General features: G+C 41.2%; 1 protein-coding gene across 1 annotated transcript in view; it reads right to left on the reverse strand.

Annotated features, from left to right (window-relative positions):
- mmp24 (matrix metallopeptidase 24) overlaps window positions 1–15,703 on the reverse strand; it is a 25,838-nt gene extending 10,135 nt beyond the window's left edge. Inside the window, exons 1-5 of the mRNA XM_055050098.1 lie at window positions 15,283–15,703; window positions 7,056–7,204; window positions 6,657–6,773; window positions 2,998–3,097; window positions 2,705–2,909 (exon numbers count right to left, since the gene is read on the reverse strand). Coding sequence (XP_054906073.1) covers window positions 2,705–2,909; window positions 2,998–3,097; window positions 6,657–6,773; window positions 7,056–7,204; window positions 15,283–15,429 — 718 coding nt within the window. The 5' untranslated portion in view covers window positions 15,430–15,703. The remainder of the gene's footprint in view (window positions 1–2,704; window positions 2,910–2,997; window positions 3,098–6,656; window positions 6,774–7,055; window positions 7,205–15,282) is intronic.
- Between the last annotated feature and the right edge of the window lie 825 nt (window positions 15,704–16,528).

Here is a 16,528-nt window from a genome sequence, read left to right on the forward strand (position 1 = left end):
TGTTTCTATCGCTCTTCTCTTCAAAGTAATACCAGTCCCAAACGAACACACTGCATCCTTAAATATATAATCTGTGGGAGAATAAATTATTCAGATCTCATGAAGCAGCAAACATGTTGGATCTGGAGAAGAGAAACATCTTCATATTTGTTGTAGGAATCCTGCTGAGCAGCAGTTAAACAAGAAGGTTAACGCATTTTCCACTAATAATAATAATGTGTAAAGTGTCCCACATCATCTCCTATATTTAAGTTATATGCTAAATTCACCTGCTGATAACAGGAAATGGACTTCCAAAATAAAAGCTGGGTTTTCCAAACCTCTTCATAAACACCTGCTTTAGAATAACTTCCTGTAATCTCTTCATCATCGTTTCTTTTCCCCTTTTCTTGGCCAACATTTAAACAGAAAACAAAGAATGAGCTGTTTTAAAGGCAAAATGTGGGATGTTTAAAATGAATCTACAGCAACACTGATGCACCAGTCTCTTTTATTTTGATAGTACACTTCCATACAATACATATTTCCATAACCAGAAGTATAAACTTGCTTGACCTTTTTCTACTTTAGACTTTATTCTCCAATTAGAGAAACATCCATAAAAAATGTTCTGATCTGAACAGAGAAAATAATCCATGTTAATTAGATAATTTAACAGCAACTAAAGGTTTAACAGGTTAATGCTCTCACTCCTTCATGCACTTGATATGAAGCAGGAAACGGTTAATGATTGTTGAGCCGTGATACCCAGAAACATCCCATAATTTATTGTTTAAACATGGATCTTATATAATTGCTAATGTTGCATTAATCCTCCTTCTCCTGCATGATGTTCGCATCACTGCGGCTTTTGCATCTGAGAAAATGCTGCATTTAATCCTGATGTGTGAATTTCTACAGTGAAGAGGTGGATCATTTTCCATCTGAACCTCTTTCCTTCTTGTCCTGCTGGTTCTGAGGGAGAACGGCGGCCCGGCCCGTTCTGAACCTATGTGGGATTAGATAATCTGGACCCTGAGCTGCTGCCAGATAATTAATAACTTCCAGCCGTCTGATGGAGGAGCTGAGACTCAAACACTTTATGAGCTCTCTAATCGGTTCCACTCTGCCTGAACCTAATTACAGCCCATAATTTTCTGCTCTTCTTGATGCGTTTGAAGATTACGGCTCCTTCAGCTCCCTGGACTCCGACTTTCTGCTCAGACCCTTGAATGCATCACTTCCTGTTGTCTCAAGCCTGCATTTTACTTTCAATTCTATTCAGTTTTATTTACATTTATGATCCACCCGAAGCATCAGGTCGTAACTACGGCAACACAGTCATCTAAAAGTGAAGATTATGGTTTTACAAAATGTGGAATCTTTCAAATCATTTCTGTTGAAAATGTCAAATCAGATTTAATAATAATTTTATTCACAATAAACAAATTAAAATGCTGTGGCTTAGTTTGCCTGTTCAAGGAGGAGCTGCGCCTCAGAGGCGGAGCTAAGTCCACCCAGGCGTTTTGCACTGCTGAATGGTTGACCTGGAGATTAAACAAACTAAATGAAAAGGTTCCCAGAGTGTGAACAGTTTTCCTCGCTTGAATAATATTTCTGCTGTTTGCACAAATTTAATTTTCATATTTTGTAAACTCTGTTGTATTTTAAAGAACAGGTTAAAAAAATTATTTATGTCTACCAAATAAATAAAATATAATAAATAAAATGTCTTTGTTGATAGTTGTATGAAGTAAACACCTCTTGATGAATTTCTATTTGTTTCTACAAAAGGAAGGAGGGAGCGGTTCTGGTTCCTGTGGGTTGCTTTGCCCTCAGTTTTGTCCTGCAGGTTAATAACAAACGTCACCAGACTCAGGTGGGAACATGAAGTTTTAATCCAAAGTGAAAAATGTGTCCCGTTTGTCCTTCTGAAGCGGATAGCATGAATCACACTGCGCTATCTGCTCGCTAATCTTTCAATTACACCACGCATGAGTGTGTGTGTGTGTGTGTGTGTGTGTGTGTGTGTGTGTGTGCGTGCGTGCGTGCGTGCGTGCGTGCGTGCGTGCGTGCGTGCGTGCGTGCGTGCGTGCGTGTGTGTGTGTGTGTGTGATAGAGACAGACTGAGCATTGCAGGTTGAAGAGCTTTTAGGGAAAGCAGAAACACATTTAAATGTGTCTCAATGAAACTCAGAGAAAGTTTTTGGTTTTCGTTTGCTGCCATTTTAAACTGTTAACTTTGTTTCCATGAAGTTTTTCCAGAAACCTGAAGAAGTGGATTAAAAATAATGAAATTCTAGCCTCAAATGTTCAGAAGACACAACCATGGTGGAAAAACGAAACACTTTGCTGCCTCCGCAGGATTTCAGAGGAAAAATGAATCAGGTAATAATAAACTGATCAGAACCAATGTGAACATTTCAATTCAATACCGTTTCAATAAGTAAATAAACAATCAAACTGAAATAAAAATGTAGTTCATATGAGACTTTTAAATAAAAATTAATAATGAATTAAAATAAAACAAGTAAATTAAGGATTTCAATTAAAATAAACAAAATATAAAAACAAATTAAACTGAACATTTTAATGAGAATAGAATAAAAACTTAAACCAAAAACTAATTTAAATGAAACATTAAATGACTCCCAGATGTAGAACAGTTCATGAAAACTATTAAAAACCAGATGTGACCTCTGTGACCCCTGGCGGCGGCTCTCACCGTCATGGTTGGCGTTTCCCAGCGTCCACGGCTCGTCAGAGTCGAAGTGGGTGTCTCCTCCAATGCCGGCGCCCGGGAAGTAGGCGTGGGCCAGGAATCCCCCCTCGCCATCAAACGGAGAGCTGTCGCCATGGAAACCAGAGGCGAAGAAGATGATGATGTCGGCGTCTTTCCCGTCACTCTCCACGTCTGAGTTCGGGACCTCCTGATTGGATCAGAGGGAGGAAAACTCAACAGTCAATGTTTTTATGACAATGAAAGGTGGAGATGAGGAGAAGCTGCTGGTTTCTGACCTGGAAGGAGAGCGGAGTGACAGCCTGCCACACGTTGAAGGCTTGGCGGATCGCTCGGTGCGTCTCCTTCTCCCCCACCTTGGGGGTGTAGTTCGATATTCTGGGGAGCAGAGGAAATTAGTTTTAGTATTTTTCTGACAGGAGTCACTTCAGCCTGAAAACGGACCAATCAGAGGACAGGAAGTGCAAAGTTTAGTTAACAAAATAAAAAACATAAATAATTATAATAAAAACTTAAAATTAAACAAAAAAATACATTAAACATTTAAATGTAAATAAATTACATAAAAATATCACATTAAATTAAAATGTACCAGACAGACAAATATAGTAAATATATTAAATCCCACAAATGCTGAAGAAAATAAAGAAAAAACATCAATGTGTGAATGTTTGGCAACTTCTTAGGAAAAATAGAGTTCAAACAATGGAAAAAGATAAAATAAAATTATAAACGTGTCTGTTTTTATTTTATTCATTTAACCTGGTTAAATGAATGACCGTTATTTGATAATAATAAAAATAAACTCTTAGAAAAAGTTTGGGAAAACTGATAAAAGCTACTTAACAGAAAAGAAATGCTTGGCCAGAACTCTGCAGAACAGATAACTGAAACGCTTCGGCTCCACCGCTGAGCAGACGGGACAATTATGATCCCAATCTGTGTTTTTGAGTTGAATAATTTCTTTCTGATCTGCTGATGTTTCCATCTGAGGCTGCAGCTCGGTTAATGTGCAGCCTGATGCGCGCAGCTGCAGATAAACGAGCCAGAAAGGTCGTTACAGAGTAATTGCAGGAGAAGGAACGTGCTGTACATTTTTATTCACTTTTATCGCTCGTCTCAGAAACTCACAGAAAACGGCTGGAGAAGGAGACGGATGGAGGGATGGAGGGATGGAAAGGAAGGAGCTGCAGGAAAAGGTCCTGAAGAAGCTCAGCAGATTTCTGATGATGTTTCAGATGAAAACCTAAATTCACCATAAATCTAATTAACGCCTTCAGAACTGATTTTTATCAATGTAGCAAAAAAATAATACTTTTCACTTCAGCACTAAAATACAGAAAAAAACATTTTATTTTACAAGCAATTCAACAGTCAGTGCTCATGCTCATAAAAATCATAAAACAATGAAATAAAATAAATGACTTGTGAAACCACAAATAAGCTGCGAAACGCTAAAGATACGTTTTTTCTTTGCATGGTGACACTAAATAATTAAACGTTGCTGTTAAATGGACTGAACTTATCAAGCTTTTCCAGTCATTTTGGCCACTCAAAGCGTTTCCACTGGAGTCACATTCACACATTTGCTCACAAACACATTCACACACCGGTAGGCAATTTGAGGTTAAGTGCCTTGCTCACAGACACATTGACACGTGGCAGGAGGAAGCTGGAACCGAACCTACAACCTTCCGACAGCCACAGTCGTCTTAATGTCCATTGTGATGGACGTTCAACTTTTATATGTTTGTATTTCTATACAAATAAGTTTGACAAAAACGCATAAAAAAAGGAAAAACTATTTATTTTAAATCATGTCAGTGTTGGTCCTCCATACGCTCAGCCTCTGTTGTCAACTGGAAACATCATTTTCTCTCGTTTCGGCTCCGGATGTGTGTTTGGCTTTGTGCTCTCAGAACATGAAGAGGGATTTACAGGAACCTGCAGCTCCGCCAAGACGAACAAGCACCGAAAAACTCCCACAGGAGTCAGCGGATGAAGGAGAAACTGGAACAAAACTCAGCAGGTGGGAATAAATACTTTATGTATGCTAAACGATCCGATGCAGCCAGCATCCTTCAAACTGTCACCAAACGCCTCAGAAGGAGCCTCGTTGAAAGAGACCGGGCTTCTGCGCCTCAGAAGACGAGCAATCGGATTTGAAATGATCGGAGCCAGCAGGCCCGTTTGGACTGATGGGAGGTGAAGCAGGAGGAGGAGACCCAGAGCAGCCAGTAATCGGAGCTGACTCTGCAGAGTGGGAAGCAGCGCCGCAGGGATGCCTTCAGTGTCCCGCGGGAAGGTGGTAATTTTCACTAACCCGATGGAGCGCCATGCGGGACGAGGCGAGGCGGAGTGGGATTGATGCGGTCCAATAACAGATCATGTTGCCTGGGAGATTTTTAGTTTAGAGTGAGATTTCCCCTTGACAACAATAAATTTAAAGGGCCAGCATCAAGCTTGACATTTTGATCTTGACAAAATTTGATCCTCTAACCAGAAACAAACCTGGAGTGTCGCTTCGATTCTTTCATGCATGTTTGACAAATCCTTCACAATGCCTGGGTAGGCGTAGCCCCGCCTTCAAAACGCAGTTCCTCCCACACTCAGCTCCTTCAGACTAGCCAGCAGGAATTAGCAAACAGCCGGAGGAACTGCTGGGCTCATTACAGGAGCTGCTTTAAGAAGGACTCTGGTAAAATTACCAGCAAACGTTCCCTCGTGAATACGGTTTATTATTTTCAGCATTCATTAAACTATTTTCATCTAACTTTCTGCTGCCATGTGCTAACCTCCCCATGCGGCACCAGAAGGCGCGTCTCTCTCAGGTGCACCACTGGAACCAACATCCCTGATATTAGTTCCTACCCACAAACTTCCAAAATAAATGTCCTCATGATGCAGGAAAATATGCACAATGCAAAATAAAAAGTAAAAATACATTTCTTATGCTCATATGGCTATTTAGCAGCAAATAGTTGTTTAACTGAAAATGTTACTTATTTTGTCAATATTTAGTTTTTTGATTAATTACAGATGGTTCAATTAACTCGATTAAACTCTTTAATCAAGTCCCCCCTCTACTATTATTATTATTTCCTTCTGAAACGTAGCACTAGGAGTAAATTATTAATTCATCTGTCTTAATAGTTTCCTTTCTGCGTCACAGCCTGGTTTACTGCTGTATGTTTATTTAATATAAACTGTCTCTGGCTCTGAGCCTTGAGGGCTTTCAGGAAGGATGGGAGTATTTATGGGTGTCGGTTCTGCCTAAAAGCCCGGTGCCGGTCCCACTGGGCCGGGCTTCGATCCTCAGCAGACTGCCTCATCAGTCGCTTTATTCACCAGCTGATGCTGTTTAAGTCACAAAAACAAGGAGAAGCTGCAGGAGAACACTCAGATTCTTTTGGCTAGATTTCTAATAACGTTTGGTGGAGCCATGTCGGTTCTGTTCAGTGTCTCCTGGGAGTTTCCTAATCTGCTTTAGGGTCTTTTTACACCTGTGCAGAGAGCCAGCAGGCAGAGAATGGTGCGTTCAGGGTACCGTGGGACACTCTGGTCAACAGCACAATAATAATAATAAAGTGTTATTATCACAATAATAAATTTTGGTGGATGATAAATTAATTGTGATGAACGATAATGTTTTCATCTGGAAGTAATAAAATGGTAAAAGTGAATTAAAGCATTCTCCTAAATTCTAGTGGACATTTAAGACTGGAGCTGTAAGTCATTTTAAATGAATAAAACAACAAATAAAATGAATTATGAAGTCTCTGTAGACAAAATTGATCTTCAATAAAATGTTAAGTTGAGACCAAAGCACCAGACTAAAGACTTTTGTCTTCCAGTTTTTTCATGTTTTAAATTTTTGAACTGGTTTTCATTCACCATGTGATGAATTGATGAATTGATGAATTGCTTATTGCGTTACCTGTAGCTGATCCTCTTCTCCCTCCATTTCTGCCCCGTCAGCGCGTAGCGTTTGTTCCTCTGGCGCCGGCTGGTGTGAGGATGGTCGGGGACGCCGCAGCGAGGCCGGCGCATCCACCTGGACACAGGCGCAGCTTTGGCTCAGAGCAGGACGGGACAGAATATTAACATCTGATTCAGCAACAATCAGCAGCTGCGGTCCAGGAACCACAGAGCTGCGCAAAGTGAAATTACAAAATTAAATTTATTTGAATGGAAACACCCCAATTAAAATGCATCATCTTTATCTAATTTCTTATTTAACGGAAAGAATGTAATTGCAAAATTGCATTTTTTCGACATTAGTGGAATATAGATAAAGATTTGATCCCATTTGTCATGAAAACACAACGTGACTCACTCTATGGTCGTTTCGTCCAGGACTCCCGTCACCGGGATCCCGTAGAAACGCTGCATGGCCGCCACGGCGGACTGCATGGCCTTCTCCTGCCGCAGGTCCGACGTCCTGACGTCATGAGGCAGCAGGTAGCCGTAGTTCTTCAGCCACGTCTGGGAGACACGACCGGAAGGAGGGGAAATGTCAGGGAAGGGTTAAAAGGTCAACTACGAACCATCAGAAATCCATCATCCTGCAGAGACATGAATGGACGTCCAGCAAGCAGACAAGCTGGACCATGATGGACAGAACCATGTTTGGAAAAATTCAAACACGTTTTTAAAGAGACTGAAGCACAAACGGCGTTAAACACAAAGTCAACTTTCAAAGTCATATTTGACATGCACAGCATTTTTATAACAAGTGAAGGTAACATTTGTACTTGATTGTACTAAAAATCTTCAGTATGTGGCTGGAAAACACAAAATGCTGTCTGAGAGACACTAACGCTGAGAAATAATGTGAAACAGAAACAAGCAGTTGAAACTTTCCTGGTCTGAAGAAAAACAAGCAGGTTTATTAAAATGTTTCTAACTGGAGAGAAACCATCACAATAAAACACAAAAACTCATTATGATCTCCATAAACCTCAATAAAATCTTCCTCCTGCTGCAGAAACTCGGATCAGAAAACAACCGAAGGGTTTTTCCTTCTGAGTCAAAGAAAATCTGATTCACATGGATCCATTAATCGATCCGAAATCCACAGATAGCTCAAGTTCTGGAGCGTCTTCCTGTTTTCTTTCTCTTTAAAAGTCACTTCCAGCCAGGGACATCCTCAGGTTTTCAGCACCGTGCAACACGAGGTGAGCCAGACGTTTACTATCACAGCTAAAAAAACCCTAACAGTTTTACTTAAAACAGATTATTAAGCTGAAAAAGTTAATGATGGTGTCGTAAATCTACAAATATAGATGTAAACATGCTGCAACTAAAAATATGGAAATAATCTGTATAAATAAAAACTGAAAAGAGAAAAGCATCTAAACATTTTACTTTAATTTTGTAGTAATTTTAATATTTCTACATAACCCAGTATTGACATAAAACTGTCAGCATTTTTGTGTTTTTTTTCATTAATTTCTCCCTGATTAAACTCTTGTTATTAATGTTTCATCAGGTTTTTTATCTTCAGCATCTCATGTTATAATCATGTTTATAGGAACGTTTAATGAAAGAAAACATTCAGCGCCGTGCAAATGAAATAAATCTGTGGCTCATGTTCGCGCAGCAGTAAACAAACTTTAATGAACAGATTTTAAACTTTAATCACATTTATATCTCTGACCTGATTAAACCCACAAAAAGCTGAGAAAAAACCCAAATCACCTCAATCTAACGGATCCAACAGCAGCAGTATGTGACACAAACACCACAATTTAACAGCTGATTCTGATATTTTCACCCAAAACTACAGAAAAACTCAGATCTATTTCATTCCAAATGTGGAATTAAGTCACATTTGATAGTTTTCAAAGCCTCCGCAGTTTGAACGGTAATGTTGCATCTCAACTGCATGACAAATTAAAACATGTTTAGTCATTTCCATTTGCACAATTAATTGGATTTCTCTTTCCAGCAAAAACTAGATGATGAAAGTTTTCAGTCTGATGTTTTGGTCTCAACTAAACCTTTTTTTGAGACTTCATAATTCATTTTATTTGTTGTTTTATTTACTTTGGACTTTAAAAATGTCTTCCAGTTTTAAATGTTCATTAGTATTTAAAGTTTATTGATCTGTGAGGATCAATATGTGCCATTATCATTATATTAGACTACTAGAAAACGGTCTCAAAACATCTACATTATCGTTTATCACCATCACTTCTGGGGAAATTTATCGTTCGGCAACATTTGTTATCGTGACAGGCCTGGTTCTGGAAATATGAGAAATGATTTTCTGTTTCTGAATGCTGCAGAGCGCCGAGCAGGAAAACCCGATCCCATCGCAGCAATCAGGACAGAAAACAGCCGGTGAAGCCGAGCGGCGGCTGATTAATGGAGCCGATCTGCTGCAGCGCAGAGCGCCGGCCTGCTGCCCAGGATTCCCCCCCCAGGGCAGATCCTCAGACCGCCGCCGACTCTTCCTGTCAGGACTTCTGCACTTTGTCTTCCAGGGATCAGACGAGATCCGATTAATCAGTCTGGATGAAGCAGAGTTCTCTCAGTCAGACGAACCGGGTCACGGAGGACACGACCGGCTCACTGTCTCAATAAAAACCTCCAGAACCTGCTGAACCTCTGAGGCCTCTATGGCAAACAGTTTGCCCACTTTATTAATCAGAGACACAGAATCCCTTCAGAACCAGACAGAGACAGAATCGATGAGCAAATCACAGAGCAGGAGCTCTGATGTGGATCTTCCTCCTTTCAATCAGCCAGATCAGCAAATCTGATCTAAACAAAGACAAAACTAATAAGGTTCAAATAAACTATAACAATATAAACTAAGCTAAGTCAAAATCATTTAGATTATTCAGGCTGCCAGGCAAAATAAATGGGTGTTCATTTTTCAGATACTTTCGTCTTGTTTGTCATACATTTGTAAAAATCACAATTCCAAACTAAATATTTCACAAGCTGTAAAGCCAGCAAGACATTTGGCTTGTGAATGAACTATTTAGTTATAAAGTTAACATTTTATTTCCAAGTCAAATATTAAACCTGCTCGTTTGCTACACCTTATCTACATATTTAGGTTGATACTAAATATTTTCACCACGTTATTCAAACATTTATATAAAAAAACACTAAATATTTACTTAGGAGTCAAATAATTAGCTTTCTCACGGAACATTTTTAAGGATTTCCCTTTACTGTAACGCACGTTATTTTTCATTCTGTTTTTAAATATTTTATTTTTTGTCTTTGTGTGAATTTACTTGCTTTGATTGCCACTGTGTGACAATAAAGGAACTTCTATTTCTAAAACCAAACCCAGTAAAATATCTGTTGTCCTATTTCATTTTAAATGGATATATATGTCTAACATACAGGAAAAACATTTATTAAAAATACATTTTTGCTCATAATACAAATGTTTTCAGCATATTTGCATGAATATGTTCATATTTTGCATTAGTTTAATTAGTTTGAGCTTTAAATGACTATTGTTCACATTAATCTGAACTGAAAGGTGGTTTTGTGGCGGAGCCACCAGAGGAAAGGTTTTAATGCGGCGCCGCTGCATGTGCAGCAGATGACATTTATCTCTGCGGCGGCGTGGAGCGGAGTGCAGATCTGAGCACAGCTCTAATTATAAACGAACGGCAGGCGGAGGAGCAGCGAGCTCCTGAGAGCAGCGCAGGAGGATTAGGTCTGATCGGAGAAACCATTTCTCACCAACACGGACATTTAATTATGAAGCTGCTTTAGATCCTCAGGCTGTTTGTCTGAGGATCTGCTCACATCTTATTCAAACTGCTAATTAAAACAGAAAAATACAAAACAAACATTTTCTGTTGCTGGGATCAGCAGCAGGATGTGGTGAGATCTAACTTCCTGTTCACAGAAAAGCCAAAATAAAGAACCATAAAGGGAAAGATGAATGCTGGCCATTGGTCCCAGTGAGTCCAGTTTAGACTTCACTGGATGTTGAACTGGTTTAAAATGTCAGACAGGAATAATCTGAAGAGGTTCTGCTGCAAACCTGAGGTTGCTTGAATCTTCAGTGAGGTGGTGGCTCTAACGCTGGTTCTTATTCATGTCGCTGCTCTGATGTTCTGATTTATGGCAGTTTAAAGGAGATTTCTCAGAAACAATTGGATGATGGATCATGAAGGCGTTCAGATATTCCTGTTGAAACTGCTGATCCTGATTTCTCTACAGCTGAGCTGAGGATGAGGCCCAGATGATCAACTGTCTCCGTTTAAAAACAGTCTGACAAACTCTGGTTCACTCCTGCTGCACTTTATTTAATCATTTATTAATTTAAATAAGATTCAAACACTTCATTCTGTGCAACTTTAAGGTTTGGATTAATTTAGCTTAATTTTGTTAAGCCTATTTTATTTGAGTGTTATCATATTTTATTAGTTTTTCAGACTGTCTTGACCTAATTTAACATTCGTTTAGTGTATATACATTTATTATTGGTTAGTTGATTTTGCTTTGTTTACCTTAGCTTTAGGTTTCCGTTGGTGACTTGTCCTAACTTCAGTTCAGTTTTGGTTCTCTGGCTTCAGCAGACTCTTCCTGATCCAGTTCTGATGTGAAACTCAGCAGTCTTCTCTAAGGAGTGCTGCATCCATTTTTTTAGTGTTTTGTTTGTAGTTAGCATGTTAGCGCTAATGTTTCTGATGTTTACAAGAGTGACTTTTTGTCCTGAAACCTCTTATTGTCCTCCTGTCCTGCTGTCCTTCAGGATTGCTCCTACATCATCATGCTTCCCTCTGTGACTCTGCAGCTTCAGGACTAAGAACACACTGATCGCGTCTGCAGAAATCTAATTAATTGATAACAGTTGAAGAATGTCGATTGTCTGCAGAGTATCCACTGCTAGTAATCTATCTGTGTGTTTTGACAGCAGGTCAAAGCACTGTGTGTGTGTGTGTGTGTGTGTGTGTGTGTGTGTGTGTGTGTGTGTGCGTGTGTAGGTGTATGTGTGTGTAGGTGTATGCGTGTGCATGTGTGTGTGTGTAGGTGTATGTGTGTGTATGTGTGTGTAGGTGTGTGTAGGTGTGTGCGTGTAGGTGTGTATGTGTGTGTAGGTGTATGTGTGTGTGTGTGTAGGTGTGTGTGTGTGTAGGTGTGTGTGTGTGTGTAGGTGTATGTGTGTGTGTGTGTAGGTGTGTGTGTGTGTAGGTGTGTGTGTGTGTGTAGGTGTGTGTGTGTGTAGGTGTGTGTGTGTGTGTAGGTGTGTGTGTGTAGGTGTGTGCGTGTAGGTGTGTATGTGTGTGTAGGTGTATGTGTGTGTGTGTGTAGGTGTGTGTGTGTGTAGGTGTGTGTGTGTGTGTAGGTGTATGTGTGTGTGTGTAGGTGTGTGTGTGTGTAGGTGTGTGTGTGTGTGTAGGTGTGTGTGTGTGTAGTGTGTGTGTGTGTGTAGGTGTGTGTGTGTAGGTGTGTGTATGTTTGGGTCTAATTTGAGGTTCTGTGAAGAATAAATTTTTAATTTCAGCCCAAAATTAAATGCAGGAATCTAACATGCGGCGGCTGCTCTCAGACTCGTTGAGTCTGGAGTCGTTCCATCATCACTCCAGTCCTGCTTGTAAACGTGAGGTAGCGAGCGCTAGCGGTGAAGAAAGGGCCTAGCTAGCTGTCCTGGAACCTAAAAAGACTCAACAACCTGGCAATGGAAACTGGTTCTGTTCCGTGGAACCAATATTTTACATTAAATCAATAAAACTATGGACAACTCTGACCATCTACTTAGAAAAACAAGAAGCAAGCCACAAACTTAAAACTAGCTCTCGCCTCATTCCTATCTAACCGATAAACTTAAGAACATTACAACTCAGTCATAATGTCTGAGTAGTCTACCCACCTCTGTGTAATACATAGAAAAACATCGGTGATATTTACTGCTGAACTAGCAACGTTAGCTTAGCTAACATAGCTTTCATCTGCAAGCTAAGACAGAGACGTAGCAAATTAAAAACTAGTGGATGAAAATCTTGTTAATGTAAATAAGGAAACTAAATGTTTATTTGCTTAACTCAACATTTAATTTTGAAATTAAATATTTATTTTCCAAACTAAGCATTTAGAGCAGATCTAGATATTTAGTTAGCTAGGCAAATACTTATCATGCTAACTAATATTTAGGATGCGAGCTGAATGTTTAGCTTATAGCTGAATGTTTAGCTTAAAGCTGAATGTTTAGCTTATAGCTGAATGTTTAGCTTAAAGCTGAATGTTTAGCTTATAGCTAAATGTTTAGCTAGGCTGATAGCTTGCCGATCGGGGTGAATGGAATATAAAAGCTGGTTTTGTGGACCACGACTCAAATTGCTGCTGTGAACTGAACTGTTGCTCCATGTTTTCATTTTTATAATCATTTCTTTTCTGCTGACATGTCAACGTGTTAGTTGAAAACATCGGATGTGACGTTTTAAGACGCTTCCTCGTGTTTCCATATCGACCGTCTCCTCTGTCCGGGTTCAGCTGGTTTCAGACAGAACAAAACCATCATGAAACCCGCAGTGACAGCTCCTGTTGGTTCCAGCTGCGGCTGGAGAGAGGAAGCGCCACAACAAGGCTGTCAATCTGAAAACGTTACAAGTGTGTGTATTTATCTCTAACAATGACTAATCAGGACAGCGGCCTTGAATTCACACCCCCCACCCAGTCAGCTGCAGCAACAGCAGCCGCTGCAGCTGCTGCAGCAGCAGCCCACTTCCAGTCCATCTTCAGCTCTAATGCTGTGTTTACAACCATCATCTTTCCCAGAAGTCTCCCCTCCTGGGAGGGAGGAAACCCGCCTGACACCGACTGTAGGGCTCAGACACACTTTCAGCTCATTACCTCCATTATGGAGCAGATATCTGCAGTTAGGCATCATTTCCTGCTGCCACGTCACCATCACAGAAACACAGGATGTTTCCTGTAGCAATCATTAATAAAATCCTCCAGAGGAACCTGCAGGTGTTGTGCTAAGCTAAGAGAAAAGAAGCTAAACTAAGATCAACAGGCCTAAGTTCAACAAGAACAGCTAATCTGAGCTAAGACAGCCCAAATGAAGCAACGCTAAGCCTTAAATTAAGTGAAACTACTGCAAACTTAGCTAAAATAAGCTAAACTAAGTAAATCTGAGCTGAAATACATAAGGTCCAGGTCCCTCTTGAAAATGAGATCCAGATCTCAACGGGGTTTAAATAAGTTAAGCTAAAATTCTGGACAAATACAACCAGAACCAACATGTTAGCGGAGCGCTAGCGGGACAAATGACTCGTGGTCTTTAGCCAAAACTAAAGAGAAATCCTCCAACTCAAAGCTGATTGTAATTTCCAGTCAGATCAATTACTTATCTTTAAAAAGCCTGACCTGCCGCTTCTGATTTTTTGGAGTGAAACGTTGCTAAATATAGCAAGAAAGTAGCTGAGCTGGTAACAGTGGTGCAACTTCTGATAACTGCAAAAGTGCCGACATGACCTGGTCGGTCAGAAGTTTACCGAGGTCAATAAGATCGGGGAAACGATCGGCCTCACATTGACGTATCAACCGATCTCCGATCTCCTTAGATGAAGGAAATCTCTGATAAATCGATGCTCTCCTCAATCTGACGATACATTTTTGTCTCCCTTTGGTGAAGGAAGTTGCGCTCAGGGACTTAGCAGGTTTTTAAATTGTCTCCTTCAGTTTTTCTTGGTGCAGCGCCCCCTCAGGTGAGGAGGGGAACATTTATTTAACTGTTTGTGTTGTTTGACTCAGAACCGCAGCAGCTGAAAATGAAGCAAATGTTGTGAACCGAGTCAGAGTGAAAACATTCTGAGTCTGAACCACTGGAGAGCAGAGCTTCATGTTCTCCATGGAGCTGGGGCCACTCTCCAGCCCAGATGAGACCCTTATGGGACCCACACACACACACACACACACACACACACACACACACACACACACACACACACACACACACACACACACACACACACACACACACAAACACAGATGGACTTGGATTTTCTGCTCCAGCATCCCTCAGGAGTTTTTCCCTCCAGTTTGCCGCCTCTCTAACTTTGTGATGTTTTCACGGTGGAGCTGAGTCTGTCTCCTCCTCTGGTCTCAGACTGCTGTGGAGAAAACATCTCCTCCTTTGTTCCACTGCCACAGGCGCTCTCTTTGTCTCAATCAAAGCATCTCCAGCAACAAAACAGGAAAACAGCAGCAGCAGCACCGATCACCAACATCTCCATCAGTTTCCCCCATTCACCCCGACTCAGCAGATCCATGAATTATGGAGGAGAGGCTATATTTGGACTGGAGCCTCACTTTAACCTGCCTGTTTCTGGTCAACATGTGTCTGAATGTAGAGAAGCAGCAGCAGCAGGCGGGGGAGGGGGAACAGAGGATCTGAAGGACTTATTAAAGCTGCCAAACAGGCGGAAACAATCAGGCTTAATGAGCAATTAAGCTGTTAGTTTGTGACGTTGTTACTGACGCTGAAGCGTCAGAAAACAAAGCGCTGAACCGGTTCTAAGTCCGGATCCGGTTCAGTTCCCGATGTTATTCTCTGCTTTTAGAAAACCTCCTCTTACCTCCACTATGAAGGTCTTCTCCTCCCCGCACACCGACACCACGCAGAGCAGCAGCGGGAAGCAGCAGGTCTTCCAGCAGAACCCGGGGATCCCGGCTCTCCGCCTGCGCGCCGCCCCGCCGCCGCCGCCGCCGCCGCCAGTCGCCATGGCTCTGTCCCCCGGATCCCCCCCGCCACCTCCTCCGCTTTCCTCCGGGGCTTTCCAGGCTCCTGCTCCGCTCCTCACAGCTGGAAACGCGACTCCAGCTCGGGGTCCATCCCGGTGCGTTGGCCGGGTTCCTCGCGGTTCGGTTCGGCTCGGTTCGGTTCACCAGTTCAGGAGCAGCGGAACAGCTACACGACTCGGGCTACAATCAAACACTGATGCACTGAGGTTTGTCGCTCTGGGTACCAGTGAGGAGGAGGAGGAGGAGAAGGAGGAGGAAAGTGATGGATGTTGTTGCAGGAGCGCGTCATCAGCAGAGGGGGCGCTGCAGAGTCACTTCACCCAGATTGGCTGATCAGTCCAAATGAATTAAGACTCAGAATTACCTGATAGTTTCAAGTTTTCTGGATCAGGGTCTTTGTGGTTTCTGATGGAGATTTTAGGTTTCAGTTCAGGTTTTCTGCTCGTTTCCTCCCACTGAACAGATTCACACTGAACAGATTCCTAACTGAACAGATTCCTGACTGAACAGATTCACACTGAACAGATTCCTAACTGAACAGATTCCTGACTGAACAGATTCACACTGAACAGATTCACACTGAACAGATTCCTAACTGAACAGATTCACACTGAACAGATTCACACTGAACAGATTCCTAACTGAACAGATTCCTGACTGAACAGATTCACACTGAACAGATTCCTAACTGAACAGATTCCTGACTGAACAGATTCACACTGAACAGATTCACACTGAACAGATTACTAACTGAACAGATTCCTGACTGAACAGATTCCTTGATTTAAAATGATTTCTTGATTTGAACTGATTCCTTGATTTGAACTGATTCCTTGTTTTGAGCTGATTCCTTGTTTTGAACTGATTCCTTGTGTTGAACTGATTCCTTGATTTGAACTGATTCCTTGTTTTGAGCTGATTCCTTGTTTTGAACTGATTCCTTGTGTTGAACTGATTCCTTGTGTTGAACTGATTCCTTGTTTTGAACTGATTCCTTGTGTTGAACTGATTCCTTGTTTTGAACTGATTCCTTGTGTTGAACTGATTCCTTGTGTTGAACTGATTCCTTGTGTTGAACTG

This window comes from Poeciliopsis prolifica, unplaced genomic scaffold, assembly GCF_027474105.1.
Source record: "Poeciliopsis prolifica strain line A6 unplaced genomic scaffold, Auburn_PproV2 SCAFFOLD030, whole genome shotgun sequence".
In the NCBI taxonomy this organism is placed as follows: Eukaryota; Metazoa; Chordata; class Actinopteri; order Cyprinodontiformes; family Poeciliidae; genus Poeciliopsis; species Poeciliopsis prolifica.